General features: G+C 43.8%; 1 protein-coding gene across 1 annotated transcript in view; it reads left to right on the forward strand.

Moving 5' to 3' along the window:
* LOC124552324 overlaps window positions 1–19,826 on the forward strand; it is a 143,072-nt gene that overhangs the window by 112,111 nt on the left and 11,135 nt on the right. The window contains exon 11 of the mRNA XM_047126596.1: window positions 12,480–12,660. Coding sequence (XP_046982552.1) covers window positions 12,480–12,660 — 181 coding nt within the window. The remainder of the gene's footprint in view (window positions 1–12,479; window positions 12,661–19,826) is intronic.

Genomic DNA, 19,826 nt, shown 5'->3' on the forward strand with positions numbered 1-19,826 from the left:
TACTGCAATTTACCGAAGTTGGTTTAAAAACACTATCTGGCTGTGTCTTCATCTGACCAATCAGGATCTCAATGTTAACCTTAAGCTCCGCCTACAAAAATTCTGTCTATCCAATGAGAAACGTTATACTTTTCGTGGTGGGGCAATGTTTTTAAAGTTTGCAACGTAACAGAGACGCGAAATGGTCTCACGCTAAAACTTGCAGCTGGTGTGGTCCTTTTAGTGTTATCGTAAGATCTATACTGTTCTTCTGGAGGTCTCTATCTTTTAACATGGTCTGGGGGGGTGGTCCTGACGTAACAGAGCCGCGAAAAATTCTCACGCTAAAACATGCGGCTGGGGTGGCCCTTTTTGTGTTATCGTAAGATCTATACTGTTCTTCTGGAGGGCTCTAGCTTTTAACATTGGCTGGGGGGTGGTCCTGACGTAACAGAGACGCAAAAAAGTCTCACGCTAAGGCTCTAGCTTTTAATGTGGGCTGGGGGGTGGTCCTAACGGTTAGCTGGCGATGTGGGTGTCCGTCCCTTATCGTAGGGTCTTCTGACTTAACACGGTTCTGCTCTCGGCTTCTGTTCTCATTTCTCCCCTCGGAACTGCGTCTGTCTTATGGTGGGAAGGTATGACATGCATTTAGACATTCTTGTGTTAGTCTGTGGTATTCCATTTACTCACTCGTTACACGTATTACTTTGGTTAATTTAATGTCACGATTTATTCGGAGCTATGTGACATACTACTGGATTTGCTTATCATGTCAGGGTTTTCATGGAAGGTGTTGAATTTGCCTGACACCTTACAGTCGTAAGTGTAGATGTAGATATCTCTGATGTCATTCAAATTCTGGTAACGCCCAAGAGGGCTGATAGCAAGTATGAGTACAAACAGAGAGATGTGTCTAAATCTTTTTGATAAAACGTTAGAATGGACCAGATACCCGACTCCCTAGAAATCACACAATGGATTTTTATCTGAATCTTCATAACCAAATGGCGAGTGGGCAACGGGCAAATGGGGCACCAAACTGACTAAGGTGAGGTACAGTTTTACAAAAAGAAATATTTAGTTACTTGGAAGCAATCAAGGCAATGAAGAAAACAAACAGCGGTTTGAGGGAAAGTTGAAATACTTCACGATCATCTGTGTACACGAAGTGTCACAAATGTCATACCATAAAGGCCTAACAATATTGTGCATAAAAAGTTACATTGGTGTGATATTTAACAATCCTTTATTTAAATACGTTATATTTCTTGGTTTCAATACGATTTGGCAGTGCCTGTGTTCTGTAGAAGTACGATAAAATTGTCCTTCGGACATGCATGCGTAACATATGGAAGTCTGGATCTGGCCGTGAGTCGCGCATTTAAATGTATTTTGTTCGTCTCTGAACAAACCCTGAAAATAAAAAAAATATAAAAAAATTGAAATATATGATCAACTGCGTTTTGATGTAATTTGTCTGAAGTTAAAGGAGAAAACAGTCTACAGAATCATATGAAGCGTCTTTGAATGACGATAGAAATGTTAATGTTGCTGTGGTCTTCAGTCCAGAGACTGGTTCGATGCAGCTCTTCATGATACTCTATCCCGTGAAAGCTTCTTCATCTCCGAGTAACTACTGCAACCAACATCCTTCTGAATCTGCTTAGTGCATTCATCTCTGCTTCTACCTCTGGGATTTTAAACATCCACGATTCCCTCCAATACTAAATTGGTGAACCCTTGGTGTCTCAGAACGTGTCCTACCAACCGATCCCTTCTTTCAGTCAGGTTGGCCACAATTTCACCTGCTCCCAGTTCTATTCAGTATCTCATCTTTAGATATGTGATACATCCACCTGATCTTCAGCATTCTTCTGTAGCACCACATTTCGAAAGCTTTTATTCTCTTCTTGTCTTAACTATTTATCGTACATGTTTCACTTCCATACAGGGCTACACTCCATATAAATACTTTCATAAAAGACTTCGTGACACTTAAATTTATACTCGATGTTAACAAACTTCTCTTTCCTTGCCATTGCCAGTCTACATTTTATAACATCAGTTATTTTGCTCCGCAAAAAGCAAAACTCATCTACTGCTTTAAGTGTCTTATTTCCTAATCTAATTCCCTCAGCATCGCCTGATTTCATTCGACTACATTCCAATATCCTCGTTTTGCTTTTTTTGATGTCAATCTTATATCCGCCTTTCAACACACTGTCCATTCCGTTCAACTTCTCTTCCAGGTCCTTTGCTGTCTTTGACAGAATTACAATGTCATCGGTAAACCTCAAAGCTTTATTTCTTCTCCATGGATTAATTCCTACTCCATTTTTTTTCTGTTTCCTTTACTGCTTGCTGAATAAACAGATTGGATAACATCGGGGATAGGCTACAAACCTGTCTCATTCCCTTCTCAACCACTGCTTCCCTTTCATGCCCCTCGACTCTTATAACCGCCTTCCGGTTTCTGTACAAATTGTAAATACACTTTCGCTCCCTCTATTTTACCTCTGCCTCCTTCAGAATTTGAAAGAGTATTCCAGTCAAAAATGGTTCAAATGGCTCGCAGCACTATGGGACTTAACATCTGAGGTCATCGGTCCCCTAGAACTTAAAACTACTTAAACCTAACTAACCTAAGGACATCACACACATCCATGCCCGATATAGGTTTCCAGCCTGCGGCCGTAGTGATAGCGCGTTTCCAGACTGAAGCGCCTAGAACCTCTCTGCCACACCGGCCGGCGAGTATTCCAGTCAACATTCTCGAAAGCTTTTTCTAAGTCTACAAATACTAGAAACGTAGGTTTGCCTTTCCTTATTGCCTCACGAGTTCCAACATTTCCACTGAATCCAAACTGACCCTCCCCGAGGTCGGCTTCTACCAGTTTTTCCATTCGTCTGTAAACAATTCGTGTTATTATTTTGCAGCCGTGACTTATTAAACTGATAGTTCCGTAATTTTTACATCTGTCAACACCTGCTTGCTTTGGAATTGGAATTATTATATTCTGTGGGAGTCTGAAGGTATTTCTCCTGTCTCATACAATTTGCTCACCAGATGGTAGAGTTTTCTCATGGATGGCTCTTCGAAGGCTATCAGTAGAGTGTACTTCCGGGGCCTTGCTTGGACTTCGGTCTTTCAGTACTCTGTCAAATTCTTCACGTAGTATCATATCTCCCATTTCATCTTCATCTACGTCCTCTCCTATTTCCTTCAAGTACATAGTTCTTGTCTAGACCCTCTACATAGTTCTTACAACTTTCTGCTTTCCCTTCTTTGCATAGGACTGTTTTTCCATCTGAGCTCTTGATATTCATACGGGTGGTTGTCTTTTCTCCAAAGCTCTCTTTAATTTTGCTGTAGGCAGTGTCTGTCTTTACGTTATTGATATATGCCTCTGCCTCCTTATATTTGTCCTCTAGCCATCCTTGCTTGGCCATTTTGCACTTCCTGTCGATCTCATTTTTCAGACTTTTGTACTCCTTTTCGCCTGCTTCATTTTCTGCGTTTTTATGTTTTATTCGTTCATCAATTAAATTCAATATCTCTTATGTTACCCAAGGATTTCTATTAGCTCTCATCTTTTTGCCTGCTTGATCCTCTGCGTCCTTCACTGTTTCATCTCTCAAAGCTACCCACTCTTCGTCTACTGTATTTCTTTGCTGTATCTCTCAATGATATACAGCAAATGAGGTGCTGATTGACTTTCCATAGCGACAGTATCTCATCTGGAAAAATATTTCGCCGTTCGACTTCACATAGCAGTAGTAAAGGCCACATGATAGCAGAAAACGCGGTCTACATAATCTACCGAACAAATATATTTTAGAGTTCCTGAAATTCCAAGTTAAACATTTAACATCAAATTCTCAGTCGACACATCATTTTTCTGTACATGGCTGCGAGCGTCATTCAAAGGCGCATCAAACGTTTCTCTATGTATTTTATCTCTTTTTTGTCGACAAATTATTTCAAAAAACATGTGAGCGTCTGTCTTTACGTTCTTTTTTTTCAGTCGGTATATATTCTGCAGGCCGCTAGTGACAGAGACGGCTGTTTCATGGCGGCACATGGGGTCTCTAGAGTTCGCCTCTCCACCAGACGTCTGCCGCGGTTTTCATCTGCTGCGACAGTTGGCAGGCCTGTCTAGAGTTCCCCCCCCCCCCTCCCCCCCTCCTCCTTCTACCTCGCTACGTCTCGCTTTCCACAAGCCGGATAAAAGGGGATAAAGGGTTGCAACCCCTCGCTTACATCTCCCTACCCCACCCCAGACCACCAACTCCGCAGCCCCACCCCTGAGCACACGGCAAAATGTTCCGCTTTTTATGCCCCGTCGTCCGCCTTTACGACCCATTAAAATTTTCGTTTACCGGAAATTTAACTGCTTATAAACCGAATGCGGCCGTCTTTTTAAGTCGCCGGCGCACGCTCGCCGGGCGGGCAAAGCAAAATTATTTGCCGTATAGCAATGCTCTAATGCGCCCCTGTTGCTTTTCTAGTTTACTGCATTCATTAAGGAGATGTACCATCTAGCGTCTTAAGTCGTTCACTAAAATCCGCACTGCCGTACGCGCCCTTCTGTCTCTAGTTGCAATATAATTCTACGGTAATTTGGAGTCGATAACATCACAACTTTAGGTGCACGTCATCGTATCGACGCCAATATATTGTCTGAATATTTTTCGTCGGTGTTAGAATGTAAACAGTGTGATAAAATTTCGAAACCCAAACAAACTACCTCTGGGCTATTTGGACGCAAGCAGGGGATGGGTAGCGATAAAAAGCGACACTTTTCGTAAGTGAAGAGTTTAATGTTCCGTCGATAACGGCGCCATTAGCGACACGGCCAGGAGCTCAGCAAACCAAAGCCAACAGCAATGGTTCCGCTATCATGGCGACGTCAGAAGCAGAAGATGAAACGTGTGTGTGATTACGCAACGTGTAATTCAGTATGCAAAGAGACATGTAAATCTAATAATCGTGGGCGAATGGAACGCAGTAGCTAGAGAAGAAATAAGTCACACAGTTTCGGGAGTATGTGGGTTTGACAATATGAATGTGAGAGGGAAAAGACTAATGGATTCAAATGGCTCTGAGCACTATGGGACAATATCTGAGGTCATCAGTCCCCTAGAACTTAGAACTACTTAAACCTAACTAACCTGGGGATATCACACACATCGATGCCCGAGGCAGGATTCGAACCTGCGACCGTAGCGGTCGCGCGGTTCCGGACTGAAGCGCCTAGAACCGCTCGGCCACCGCGGCCGCCGACTAATGGAGTTCTGCAATAAATTTCGGCCAGTAATAGCGCATAAACTGTTCTAAAAGAACAAGGTATATTTGGAAAAGGCCTGGAGACACGTGAAGGTTCCGGCTGGAATACGGCAGCAATCAGCTTCTGGATTCTAAAGCATACCGAGGAGCAGATAGAGACTCAAATCACAATTTAGTAATGATGGAGAGCAGAGAGATGTTTAAGAGAATCGTCCGGAAGAAACAGTGTAGCAAGAAGTGGGATACTGAAGTGCTTAGTAATGATGAAGTGTAGTTAAAATCTCCTGGCTCGTTAGGCCGCATCACATTTCTTCAAACAATCGACAATTCGATCCATCTGCTGAGGAAATCTTCAGGATCCTGTGGCGTCCACTGCAGACAGAGTACACCACAAGGTGCTTAAGAGGATCCCAAGCAAAGAGGCCGAAGCATCGTTTGAAGAAATATGTCATCTATAATGGGGCATCAAATAATAACGAGAGATACAAAAAGTAAGTAAACTGTTTATTATTTCAAAATTCATCGGCACAACTGCTGATATACACTGAAGGCAAAGAAACTGGTACACCTGCCTAATGTTGAGCAGGGCCCCCCAACAGCACGCAGAGGTGCCGCAACACGACCATCAACTCTGGAGAGCTGACCATAGACCCATAAGACTACGAGGGGTGTGGGGCGGGGAGAGGCGGAGACCTTCTGAACAGCACGTTGCACGGCATCCCAGATATGCTCAATAATGTTCAGGTCTGGGGAGTTATGGTGGCCAGCGGAAGTGTTTACACTCAGAAGAGCGTTCCTGGAGCCAGTCTGTAGCGTTCCGGACGTCTGGGGTGTCGTATTGTCCTGGTGGTTCCAGAATGAGATTTTCACTCTGCAGCGGAGTGTGCGGTGATATGAAACTTCCTGGCAAATTGTAACTGTGTGCCCGACCGAGACTCAAACTCGGGACCTTTGCCTTTCGCGGGCAAGTGCTCTACCAACTGAGCTACCGAAGCACGACTCACGCCCGGTACTCACAGCTTTACTTCTGCCAGTACCTCGTCTCCTACCTTCCAAACTTTACAGAAGCTCTCCTGCGAACCTTGCAGAACTAGCACTCCTGAAAGAAACGATATTGCGGAGACATGGCTTAGCCACAGCCTGGGGGATGTTTCCAGAATGAGATTTTCACTCTGCAGCGGAGTGTGCGCTGATATGAAACTTCCTGGCAGATTAAAACTGTGTGCCCGACCGAGACTCGAACTCGGGACCTTTGCCTTTCGCGGGCAAGTGCTCTACCAACTGAGCTACCGAAAAACGACTCACGCCCGGTACTCACAGCTTTACTTCAGCCAGTACCTCGCCTCGTAAGCCATGTCTCCGCAATATCCCTTCTTTCAGGAGTGCTAGTTCTGCAAGGTTCGCAGGAGAGCTTCTGTAAAGTTTGGAAGGTAGGAGACGAGGTACTGGCAGAAGTAAAGCTGTGAGTACCGGGCGTGAGTCGTGCTTCGGTGGCTCAGTTGGTAGAGCACTTGCCCGCGAAAGGCAAAGGTCCCGAGTTCGAGTCTCGGTCGGGCACACAGTTTTAATCTGCCAGGAAGTTTCATGTCCTGGTGGTATTTGCCCAAGTACGTCAGAATGCACAGTGGACCTGAAGCGATGTAGGTGATCAGATAGGATACTTACGTATGTGTCATCTGCCAGAGTCGCATCTAGACGCAGCAGAGGTCCCATATCGCCCCACCTGCACACGCCCAACACCAGTACAGTCCCTCAACCATCCGCTCGATACAATTTTAAACGAGGCTCGTCCGACCAGGCAACATGTTTCCTGTCATCAACAGTCCCGTGTCGGTGTTGACGGGCCCAGACAAGGCGTAAAGCTTTGTGTCGTGCAGTCATCAAGGGTACACGAGTGGTTCTTCGACTCCAAAGCCCGTGTCCATGATGTTTCTTTGAATGGTTCGCGCCCGGGTTCCCGGGTTCGATTCCCGGCGGGGTCAGGGATTTTCTCTGCCTCGTGATGGCTGGGTGTTGTGTGATGTCCTTAGGTTAGTTAGGTTTAAGTAGTTCTAAGTTCTAGGGGACTGATGACTATAGATGGTAAGTCCCATAGTGCTCAGAGCCATTTGAACCCTTTTTTTTTTTTTGAATGGTTCGCACGCTGACACGTCCAGCACTAAAATCTGCAACAATTTGCGGAAGGGTTGCACTTCCGTCACTCTGAACGATTCTCTTCAGTCGTTGTTGGTCCCGTCTTTGCAGGATCTTTTACCGGCGGCAGCGATGTTGGAGATTTCATGTTGTACCGGATTCCTTGTATTCACGGCACACACGTGAAATGGTCGTATGGAAAAACCCTTACTTCAACGCTACCTCGGAGATACTGTGTCCCATCGGTCGTACGACGACTAGAAAGCCACGTTCAAACTCACTTAAATCTTGATAACCTGCCACTGTAGCAGCAGTAACGAAACTAACAACTGCACCAGACACTTGTCTTACATAGGTGATGCTGACCGCAGCGCCGTATTCTGCCTGTTTGCATATCTCTGTATTTGAATACGCATGACTATACCAATTTCTTTGGCACTTCAGTGTATAGATATACAGTATATTACAGAAAGGCGCGTATTGAATTAACCAGTTGCAGTGGGCAAGCCTGACTGAATGCAAGTTGAATGTTGCGCATGTATTCCTCGCTGTAGAGGAGGGAGTCAGGGAATTAGAGAGAGAAGTCAAATCGCTTACAAAGTAACTGATGGACCCTGCAAGTCAGTAGGAAACTGTTCAAGTTGGTGGAGGCCCTGTAGACTAATGGTGTGGGGGCATGCGCAGTTGGAGTGGTATGGGCCCCTGATACGTCCAGATACGACTCTGACAGGGGACACGGATACGTAAGCATTCTGTTTGATTAATAATAGTGTTTTCAGTGAGCTACAATTCAGCAAATTACCATTAAATTCAGGTACAGCAGATAGTGTTTTAAAAGCAAGCAACTGTGATCTGGGCAGAAGGCCTTACGCACCCGAGCGGTTCTAGGCGCTACAGTCTGTAACTGCGCAACCGCTATGGTCGCAGGCTCGAATCCTGCCTCGGACATGGATGTGTGTGATGTCCTTAGTTTAGCTAGGTTTAAGTAGTTCTAAGTTCTAGGGGACTGATGACCTCAGAAGTTAAGTCCCATAGTGCTCAGAGCCATTTGAACCTTACACGCCAGGATTGGCAATAAATTAAGAATTGTTTAAAACTCCCTGCAATATGAAAGGCAAGTCGCCACAAACACGGCAGAAGGCATCAAACGCCAGGAATGGCAGTAAATAAGGTTTTAAAGGTTTACTGCGTACATACAAATACCAAATTAGATTTTTAAGGCAAATGACCACAGTCACGGCTGGAGGCCTTACACGCCAGGAACGGCAATAATATAAAAAATTTAGAAACCTGCTGTAAAACAGAAAATACAGTAGCAAAAGTTAATTAAGAAAAACAAGCATCTGATCACCAAACGGATGAAATAAGCTGATGGTAAACTTTGTAACATAACTCTTAACATCCACTGAATACTACACTGCTAGATTTATTCCAGAAGGCGACCAGAACTATTAATAGACATATATAACCTTTAATGTAGGCACTAAAAGGTATTGTAATAAACAATACAATAATAAAATACAAGGAGCAGTACATAGGTTCCTTAAAGGGTACTGAGGAAGATTATACCCGCAGAAGGCTTGGAATGAAGGAGCGTTACACTGAACTACTGGCCGTCAGACCACCTTTTAAAACACACGTGTCTTACAGTAACCAAGGGGCCACAGATGGTGCTCCAGGAATTGACCTCTGAGAAGGTCCGGCAACAAACACTTTCGCGAGCGATGAGATAGGCAGCTAAGAGTTGCATTCACTTCACTAGATGGTAACTCAGACTAGTGGCAGTCTAACGAATGACTAATGATAATCTTGCTGAAGCTACCTGACGTCCGACAAAACCAAATGCAACGACAGAACAATACGCCAAAGCCGGAACCGGCTGTCTGCACTACGTCCCCACAATACTGTGCTTAGAGCGCCCAGAACGAGAAAGGAATCACTAACACCAGAGTAGAAGAAACACCAACCGGCCTACAATCAAGAAAGCTGTCAAAGGTACGCACCTTACCGGACAGCAGCGACAAAGCGAGGAAACGTACACTGCCGTTACATACACTAACCCCCAGGGCAGGTAACTGGGGCGTTAGCGGCCACCAGGCAAGAAAATTTACTGCTGGTTGAACTTAACAAATTGTAACAAGTTGAACGCAGTAAATAGTAATAAGAAGTCGAGGAAAGCTAATCAGATCCTCCTTCCCTAAGCACTCCACTCGCTGCTCTTCGCCTCGGCGACACTACGAGCAGCAACACGACCCCAACTCACTGGAGAATCGCGAGGTATCACAAAGGTGGAGGTTTCTCTACTTGGATTGGAATGCACTCATCTTAAAGCTTGCTGGATCCGGTTTCGACGAGACCGTGCATCCTCGTGACCACAGGCCTTCCATCCGGCAGTCCATGCGTGCCGCCAGTGGTCCTGGCGTGTTCTTGCACTGCGCGGACCTGCCTCCTCCTGAGTCCCCAACCGAACTGGCCCACTCACACGACCAGGAAAAACAACGACGTCGTCCCAAAGATAGGGCAACAGCTACTACATATCGATAACCGCCGATGCTCCCACTAGCGGACAGGCAACGCTTGCGAAACCGAGTGGCGCCAGTCAGCACGAGAAGAAGACAACAACCTCAACCATGCCAACTAAACGATACCGTCTGGCCTCCGACAGAGGGCAGAAACCTACAAACAGCACCAACGCGAGCCGCAGCACATTTCAACTACTACGGTGACGTAGGGTTGGCACGCAAGCACCAGTGTGCATTACAGTCGCAGACAGTCAACGTGGCGACAATGTGAGCAGGGCTTTACTCACAAAATTGATTATCAAAAAAAAAAAAATGTTCAAATGTGTGTGAAATCTTATGGGACTTAACTGCTAAGGTCATCAGTCCCTAAGCTTACACACTACTTAACCTAAATTATCCTAAGGACAAACACACACACCCATGCCCGAGGGAGGACTCGAACCTCCGCCGGGACCAGCCTCGCAGTCCACGGCTGCCGCGCTTTAGACCGCTCGGCTAATCCTGCGCGGCGATTATCAAAATAACAGCAATAGTGCTGCTGCTCTTCACGAATATCACCGCAGTAAAGGAATACGGAGAGGTCCTCTTTCCGTATTGGCGTTGAAGAACGTAATTCGTCGAATTAGCTGGCAATCCGCCCATCAAGATCACCAAATTTGATCCTGTGTGATTCTTGGCTGTGGACTGACCTCAAGGACAGAGTTTACCAACTGGATACAAATACACGTCGGATGTTGAAAATGAACAGAGTTAGTAAGGTAGCTAACGTCCCACCTGAGATGTTTAAGGCAGCGATAGGGCGGTTCCAGGTTGTCGTCACAGAGAGCATCGTTTGTAACCTGGAACGTAAACATGCTGCGCAAATGTTAATCTTTCGTATGTAAATTGAAACGTGTTTCGTTCAATGGTTTATTCTTTATTTCTCTTCCGAATGTTCTTAGAAAAGTTCCCACGAACTTTCATTGTTCCACGATCACTCATTCTCCATGGCGACCTTCGCAATTAGCAAATGTTTAGTTACAACCATGCCGTAAACGGAGATGCAGTATTTTGCACGTTAACTAGGACAAGCCGATTGAGCTTTATTTCTGCATATTTATTACTGTATGTACGATACAGTTCGTAGCTTGCTGTTTATTAATAAAGAATGTGTCCACCATTCGCTTTAATGAGCTTCTGAATACGTTGTGGCATAGATTCGACCATTGTAGAGCAGATGTTTCGTAATTCGTCGTCATGAAACCAAAGTTTTAGCACATTTACTAACATGCATTCTTTTTTTGAACCGTCTATTTTACCAAGACGTCGTTTAACAATACTCCACAAATTCTCGGCAGGATGTACCTCTGGTGACTTACCGGGCCACTGAAGAACACAAATGTTGTTTTCTTCCAAGAACGTCTTGACTGTTTTAGAAGTGTGACATGGGGCCACATCTTCTTGAAATGTTCCTCCACCATCTTCAAAGGTCTGTAGGAATGGCAGAAGCATGCACTTAAGGATTTTCATATAATTCATTGGAATCATCATGACATCAACTGGAGCTAGTACTCGAGGTCCACGTGCAGAGAAGAAACCCAAAAACTTTTTTTTTGGGAGGGGGGGGGGGGTTCAAATGGTTCTGAGCACTATGGGACTCAACTGCTGAGGTCATTAGTCTCCTAGAACTTAGAACTAGTTAAACCTAACTAACCTAAGGACATCACACACATCCATGCCCGAGGCAGGATTCGAACCTGCGACCGCAGCGGTCTCGCGGTTGAGGCATTTTACATTCTGTTCAAGATGCTCAGTTCTTATGGCCGCTTTGCCTGAAAAACACAAATGTGACTCATCACTGCAAATCATAGGTTTCCAGCGACTGTAGGCCCAAGATTTGTATTTTTTGGCACATGCCAAAGGTTTTTTTCTTCAGGACAGGTGCTAGCAACTGCTTGTTTATTGGCTTTAGTGCCTTCCACTCAAGATCAAGAAGCCTACGCTGCACCGTTGAAGACCCAATTTCAGCCTCAGTAAATTTCTCAGAAAGTCCCAGACTTGTGAGAATGAATTTTCATTTTCGTCCATATCTGACTTTTCTGTTTGGAGACAATGGAGCAGTTTCACTAATTCCACTAGTAAGTCTTGAAACACTAGATTTTCCAACACCGACAACAGAGGAAATGTCTCTTACAGTATGTACGCGAAGAGCAACAAGTTTTGCTCTCTTCAGAGCTGAAATTTCCCTTTAACACAAGCAGAAAGTTCTCCTGTCGAGAACACAGGAATAACACACGCTGTTGCTACAGGATACGACCACTCAAATGAACTTGAGGGGACCTAAAATTATTGTTTGTAGTCAAGGCAACAATAGTCCACCAAGAGTCCAACAACTGGGTGGATACACTGGTTACAGCTAAGCAACTTCAATTCTTTGTAAAATATGAACTTGTTCCAGTGAACTTTTACACGACTCTAGGTCTCATACTATGCACGTAATGTTGAGGCTGGAGCTGTAAGACAACCCTCCCCGTGTACTGGTGCCGTGAGCTGACACCCAGCTATGTGACCTGCAGGTTCCGTCTCCGGCGTTCGAGTCGCCGCCGACGTCCTCGTCTCTGGGGCTGGCCCACGGGGGCGGCGGCTCCGCCTCCACGGCGCCGCCGTCACCTGTGCACTTCTGCACTTCCGCCCCCGCGCCCACCCCCCAGCTGGGGCAGGCGCCGAGCATGTCGCTACTGCACGCGGCGCTCGTCCGCGCGGCCACGCAGCAGCAACAGGAGTTGATGCAGCAACAGCAGCAGGAACTGCTGCAACAACAGCAACAGGAACAACAGCAGGAGCAGCAACAACAGCAGCAGCAGCAGCAGCAACAACAACAACAGCAACAGCAGCAGCAGCAACAGCAGCAGCTTTTGCACCAACATCAGCAACAACTGCTGCATCAGCAACAACTACTGCACCAACAACAGCAACAGCTGCTGCACCAACAGCAACAACAGCAGAATCAACAACAGCAGCAGCAACAGCCTGTGCTGAGACAGGTATTGTATCTCTAATACATTACTCCTCGTCATTGTAGGTAAAATGGTCCTACTGCTATTAATCTTAACTTCAACATAATGGCAAAACTGTGTTCATAACGTACAAACAATATTGATTGATATACACAACACTGGACACCTGTAAACTTTACATAATACGATATGTCCTGCTAAAATACTGGGTGATCAAAAAGTTAGTATAAATTTGAAAACGTAATAAACCACGAAATAATGTAGATAGAGAGGTAAAAATTGACACACATGCTTGGAATTACATGGGGTTTATTAGAACCATCTCATATTGCTAGACGCGTGAAAGATCTCTTGCGCGCATCGTTTGGTGATGATCGTGCGTTCAGCCGCCACTTTCGTCATGCTTGGCCTCCCAGGTCCGCAGACCTCAGTCTGTGCGATTATTGGCTTTGGGGTTACCTGTTGTCGCAAGTGTATCGTGATCGATCGACATCCGACGCTAATGCCTCGCCATAACTCCGGACATGCTTTACAGTGCTGTTCACAACATTATTCCTCGATTACAGCTACTGTTGAGGAATGATGGTGGACATATTGAGCATTTCCTGTAGAGAACATCATCTTTGCTTTGTCTTACTTTGTTATACTAATTATTGCTATTCTGATCAGATGAAGCGCTATCTGTCGGACATTTTTGAACTTTTTTTTTCCTTTTGTTCTAATAAAACCCCATATCATTCCAAGCATGTGTGTCAATTTGTACCTCTCTATCTACATTATTCCATGATTTATTCAGTTTTCAAATTTATACTGACTTTTTGATCACCCAGTATAACGGTAGTGTTGTATACCGTTAGTTGGTTTGTTGCTGGTTCACAAGCATTTTGTCTTTTCGTTAAATAAGCTTCTAAAAATATCTGAAGCAACATCTATTTTCCAAATACACTTTAGGACAAAAAAATCGACACACTGCAATGGGCCGGCCGAAGTGGCCGTGCGGTTAAAGGCGCTGCAGTCTGGAACCGCAAGACCGCTACGGTCGCAGGTTCGAATCCTGCCTCGGGCATGGATATTTGTGATGTCCTTAGGTTAGTTAGGTTTAACTAGTTCTAAGTTCTAGGGGACTAATGACCTCAGCAGTTGAGTCCCATAGTGCTCAGAGCCATTTGAACCATTTGAACACTGCAAAGGACTTATACGAATGGGACGGAAATCAGTAGATGTGATGTACATATACAGGCAAATAAATGATTACAGTTTCATAAAAAGTTGCACGATGTATTCAAGATAAAGAGCTTCACGCACTGGTCCACCTCTACTATTCGGCTTGACACCGATGTTGGATGTCCTCATGAGGGATATCGTGTCATATCCTGTCCATCAGGCGCATCAGATCGTCAAAATCCTGAGCTCCTTGGAGGGGGGGGGGGGGAGGGGGAAAAAAATCCGACGACTTTTCAGGCCAAGTAGGGTTTGTCAATCACGAAGACAAGCAGTAGAAACCCTCACCGTGTGCCACAGGACATTATCCTGCTGAAATTTAAGCTCAGGATGGCTTGCGATGAAGAGCAAAACAATGGGGAGTAGAATATCACCGACGTACCGCTGTGTTGTGAGGGTGACGGGGATGACAAGGGAAGGGATCCTGCTATGAAAAGAAATGGCCATCACTGCTGGTTGTCGGGCTAACTGGAGGGCGACAGTCGGGTTGGTACCCCACTGCTGTCTGGGGCGTCTCCAGACACGTCTTCGGCCTGGGATCTCATTGACTGGAGTAGAATCGTCTTTAGAGACGAGTCCTGCTCCCAACTGAACTCTGAGGACCAGCGAGGACGTGTCTGGAGACGCCCTGGACAACAGTGGGATACCAACCTGTACGGCCCGACAACCAGGTGTGATGCTCTGGGGTGCCGTTTCTTTTTATAGAAGGATCCCATCAGTTGTCTTCCGCAGTACCCTTACGTCGCAGCAGTCCATTGATGGTATTTTCTATGTCCCCTTTTGTTGCCCTTCATAGCAAAGCAATTTAGGCTTACTTTTCAACAAGATAATGACAGCCCACACACGGCGAGGTTTACTACTGCTTGTCTTCGTGCCTGCAAAACCATAACTTGGCCAGCAAGGTCGCCGGATCTCTCTGCAACTGGGAACGCCTGGAGTATTATGGGAAGGTTCCTCCAATCAGCTTGGGCTTTTGACGACCTAACACGCCAATTCGACATCATTTGGCACGATATCCCTTAGGAGGACATCCAGCAACATCAGTGCGAAGCCGAATAACTGCTGGCATAAGTGCCAGAGGTGGGCAAATGTGCTATTGACTTCTTCCGGTTATGAAGCTCTTTGTCTTGAATAAATCATCCAATTTTTCTGAAATTGTAATTATTTGTTTCTCTGTACATGTACCGCGCATCTACCAATTTCCGTTCCATTCACATAATTTCGTCATGGTGCGTCTATTTACTTTTTTTGTCTAAAAGTATAAATGGGATTTAATACTTCAATTTTGAAAGCAAGAATGTTTTTGTGTGCAATGAGGTATTCGAAATACGGAGTATTATAATTTTGTTAAGTTTGTCAATTTGGTGTAGTTCATTTTTCATAATTTTCTTCAAATCCAAACAATTGTTGGTCTTCCCTCATTGCGAGATAATAAAAATGAAAAAGTTAAACTGCATCAGGCAAAGCATTATAAAAAATCTTTTTATTTATTCTGTGGAACTGTATCAGAAAAGAACATATACCGTACTTAACACAACATACTATAAGCAAGGTAACTGGTCAAAACTGTTGGACACTTACTTATCAAACAGCGATATCAAAAGAAACAACTGTTAACTAAACTTAAAAACAAACTTATAAATCGAAATAAAACTTTGTCGTTTTTTGGTAAACCATATCCTAATTTCGTTAACGGGGCTTGGTTTCTACAGTATCTACAGCCAGCCTTGTTTCTGCGTGTATATGTGCTGCCACGATCCCCATTATCTACGGATGAAAGACTTTTTCCACCTTCCAATGGCTGAAGAATATTTCTGTAAAATTTACGTTTTACACAGTATTGTCTGCGCACGTAATTTACTTACATCAACCCGTCTTCAGTTATTCAGCTCTTCTAAGTTATCGACAGTAGCGAAATGTTTCCAAGAAATGTACAATCTCGTTTTTCAAACTGCCAGCACAATGGCATTGTGAACAGCTCAAGCGTAATACACGTACCTTTTGTCTCCGTCGCTAATGACAGCACTCCGCAGGAATACGCTGCAGCAGAGTCACGTGTTGCATGCTGACTCGAGTTCCAGTACTTAAAAACATAAAGTGTTACAGCGTATTGAGACCACAGCGTAATTCCTCCATCACAAAGTTACCCAATTTTACGATATTGCTAGCTACAATAAATGAATTATAATTATTACCTTTCAGACGCTTGTTTAATTCTCTATCCTCCAAGGAGTAGACCGTGCTGTTTGAGATCCATCTCATTACAGAGCTTTGGTTGGGTACGTAACCCTTACCAACATACTTGTGAAGAATTCCGAGGCCATAATCAATTGACGTAAGAGTTTTCTGAGTATCGTACGACGTCACGAAATCATTTGTGTCAACATTCCATTTACCAGTTTTGCTCTTGGCTCATCTTGCCTTGAAGTGTCTGAAATAATACCCTGAAAACTGACTCTAGAAAGAGTAGTGGCAAATTACCCAGCCAACGAAAATGTTTTTTAAAAAACTTTTTTTACTTTGATAGCTGATCTTTATAGATTTTTATGAGCTAAATCCAAATCTAGCCTTAGTTTTTCTGTATCACCCATAGTTTTTGAGCAATGTGCTTTTGATTATATAGTATAAAAATCTTATGCTATACGGTAAATGGGGAAATTAATGAAACGCTTTGTTACGACATAAGCATGGCTTGTATTTACAGTAAGCTACTTAAAACAATAATATGTGTTAACAGAGGTTTCACTATTCAGCTGGAATTGGTTTGTATTTGCTTTCTCTTTTTTCTTTGAAGCTTCTTGTGTAGCTTTTTCTACGATGAGTCACTTGCTGAACTTCTCGGTGAAGTGACCAACAGTAGTCCCCCATTATGTTGGTTTCCAGAAGCCTTGATAGCGTTTTTCCATCACTAGTTTTGAATGAATCAATAAACAGCCTACAGTGTTCCTTTTTGTATTCAGTAAAAAACTCATTCATCAGACCGGAAATGTCTGAGTAGTACACTAAATCACCTTCTTGTTGAAAAAACTTGGAAAATTTTTGCTCTCTCTTTCTATACATGTATATGCTGGTTCCAACTGCTACTAAGTTCTTTTCTTTCAATCTAGAGCCAAGCAATTCAGCTTTTCCTTTCGTTAAGCCCAGATCCCTAACCAAATCGTTAAGCTCGGTCTGAGTAAACAATTTGGGCTCTAGAATTTCTGTATTACAATGGAATTCATCATCAGCTGGTACATCTAAATCAGATTGTACATCAGAAAATACTTCTGTTGGAATAGAATTTAAATCATCTGGTGGTACAGGAACCGGCAAATCTACACCACGCCCTACACGTCGGATAGCGGACAGAAGGTTAGGGTAGCTTATTACCTTCTTGTTTTTCGAATTATGACCAGTAATATCAACATTGAACAAGTAGCATTCATCGGAATGATTCTTGGCTCCTTCCATATCAAAGTAACAGCTTTTCTCCTTTTTGGACCATCTTCTCAGATCTTCAACACACACATAACATACCTTATGCAGCGCCCAAGGTTTATTTTGATCACCAAGTTAAGATCCAAAGTATGTTAGATAAACCTTTCTCACGAAGTCTGCAATTTTTCTTTAGTGTTTTCTGATCACAAATTCACCATAAATATAACAACTGTCATCAGATTTTTTTACAACTATGATTAGACTTTCTACTAAGCACATGTATAGGAAACGGGAAAGTGAAATTAGGTTGACAGTTAACAAAACACCATCTGTAAACAGAAAAATAGAATCGACCTTTTTTGACAGCAAATGTTTTTCAGCAGTGTTACCAACGTCATCTACATTCATTACACCTCCTTTTTAAATTATTTTAACTATATAAAAGTTGTTAAATTCTTTAAAGATCGGTTAATTTAATAAATTTGACTGTAAAATGTGAAGAAATGGTGGGTGATACAGTTTTTTAAGTATCATATTTGGATTTCCCACCTTAAAAAACATAGGAATAAGGTATTTTCAGCAAAAACGTTTTTCCATCGTTGGCCTGTGTTATTGAAGACGCTCCGTGGCTGAAACTAAGTGTAATTTTGACATGTTGTTGTGACGATCTGTGTATGTATACATTGTGAAAGCCAAGGTCCCTTGATTTTAAGACCTTTGTTCCAGTTATTAGTTTCGACAGATCGTGCTGTTATCTTCGGACTGGCATTACACTTTGCTTATATGCTCACAAACATGAGTCGTCGGCATTTTGAGAATTACACATCGTTCTCAAAATGTCGACGATACATGTATATGAACATACCTTGCAAAGTGTAATGCCAGTCTGAAGGTGACATCACGATTCTGTCGATACTAGTAACTGGAATAAAGGTCTTAAAATCAGGCGATCTTGGCTTTCACAAAAAAATATATTTGAAATTAAGCGGTTTCTTCCCGTTTTATTTGCGATTAGTAAATTTTTACAACCAGTTCTTGTCGTACGATGCACAGATTTTACAGGTACAGAAAATCGCTCTTCTCCTCCCATACACTTGTCCACTGTACACTAGCTTCGTTCTAATTCAGTGACACACCATTCTTTGAACATCATAATCCAATACCTTCTCTTGCCGACAGTACGGGTAATGTAACAGATGATGATAAACGGAAGGCAGAAATTCTAAACCTAGCTTTCAAAAACTCGTCTACGGTAGAGGACTGCAGCACCATTCCCGCTTTCAATCATCGAAAAAACGCAAGTATGGCTAACATAGTGTTTAGTGTATCTGTAATTGTAAAACAGTTAAGATCCTTAGACGCCAGGAAGGCATCTGGCCCAGACGGTATCCCCGTAAGATTGTATGTTGACTGTGCTACAAATATAGCACCATTTATATCCATCATCTATCAGAGATCATTGGAACAGAGGAAAGTTTCACGGGTTTGGAAGAAGGCCCAGGTCATAGCAATCTATAAAAAGGGTACAAAATCGGCCAATTTCACTGACATCGATTTGTTGTAGAATCATGGAACATATTTTTTGTTCAGACATAATGACATTTCTAGACTCTGAGAAGCTCATCTGCATAAACCAGCACGGTTTTAGGAAACAGCGGTCATGGCTCTGAGCACTATGGGACTTAACATCTATGGTCATCAGTCCCCTAGAACTTAGAACTACTTAAACCTAACTAACCTAAGGACATCGCACAACACCCAGTCATCACGAGGCAGAGAAAATCCCTGACCCCGCCGGGAATCGAACCCGGGAACATAGCGGTCATGCGAGACGCAGCTGGCCCTCTTTGTGCATGATATGTGCTCTAGATACCGGCTCCCAGGTTGATGCCGTGTACATCGACTTTCGACTCAATTCTGCACTTTCAAAAAAATGGTTCAAATGGCTCTGAGCACTATGGGACTTAACATCTTAGGTCATCAGTCCCCTAGAACTTATAACTACTTAAACCGAACTAACCTAAGGACATCACACACATCCATGCCCGAGGCAGGATTCGAACCTGCGACCGTAGCATTCCCGCGGTTCCGGACTGCAGCGCCTAGAACCGCACGGCCACCGCGGCCGGCTCTGCACTTTCAATGGCCCGAAAAAGTGCGCGCTTACGGTCTATCCGATGACATATACGGTTGGATTGAAAGTTATCTAACAGACAGAGAGCAGTGTGTCGTCCTGAATGGAGAGACTTCAACAGAAACAAGCGTAAC

Source organism: Schistocerca americana, chromosome 10, assembly GCF_021461395.2.
Source record: "Schistocerca americana isolate TAMUIC-IGC-003095 chromosome 10, iqSchAmer2.1, whole genome shotgun sequence".
In the NCBI taxonomy this organism is placed as follows: Eukaryota; Metazoa; Arthropoda; class Insecta; order Orthoptera; family Acrididae; genus Schistocerca; species Schistocerca americana.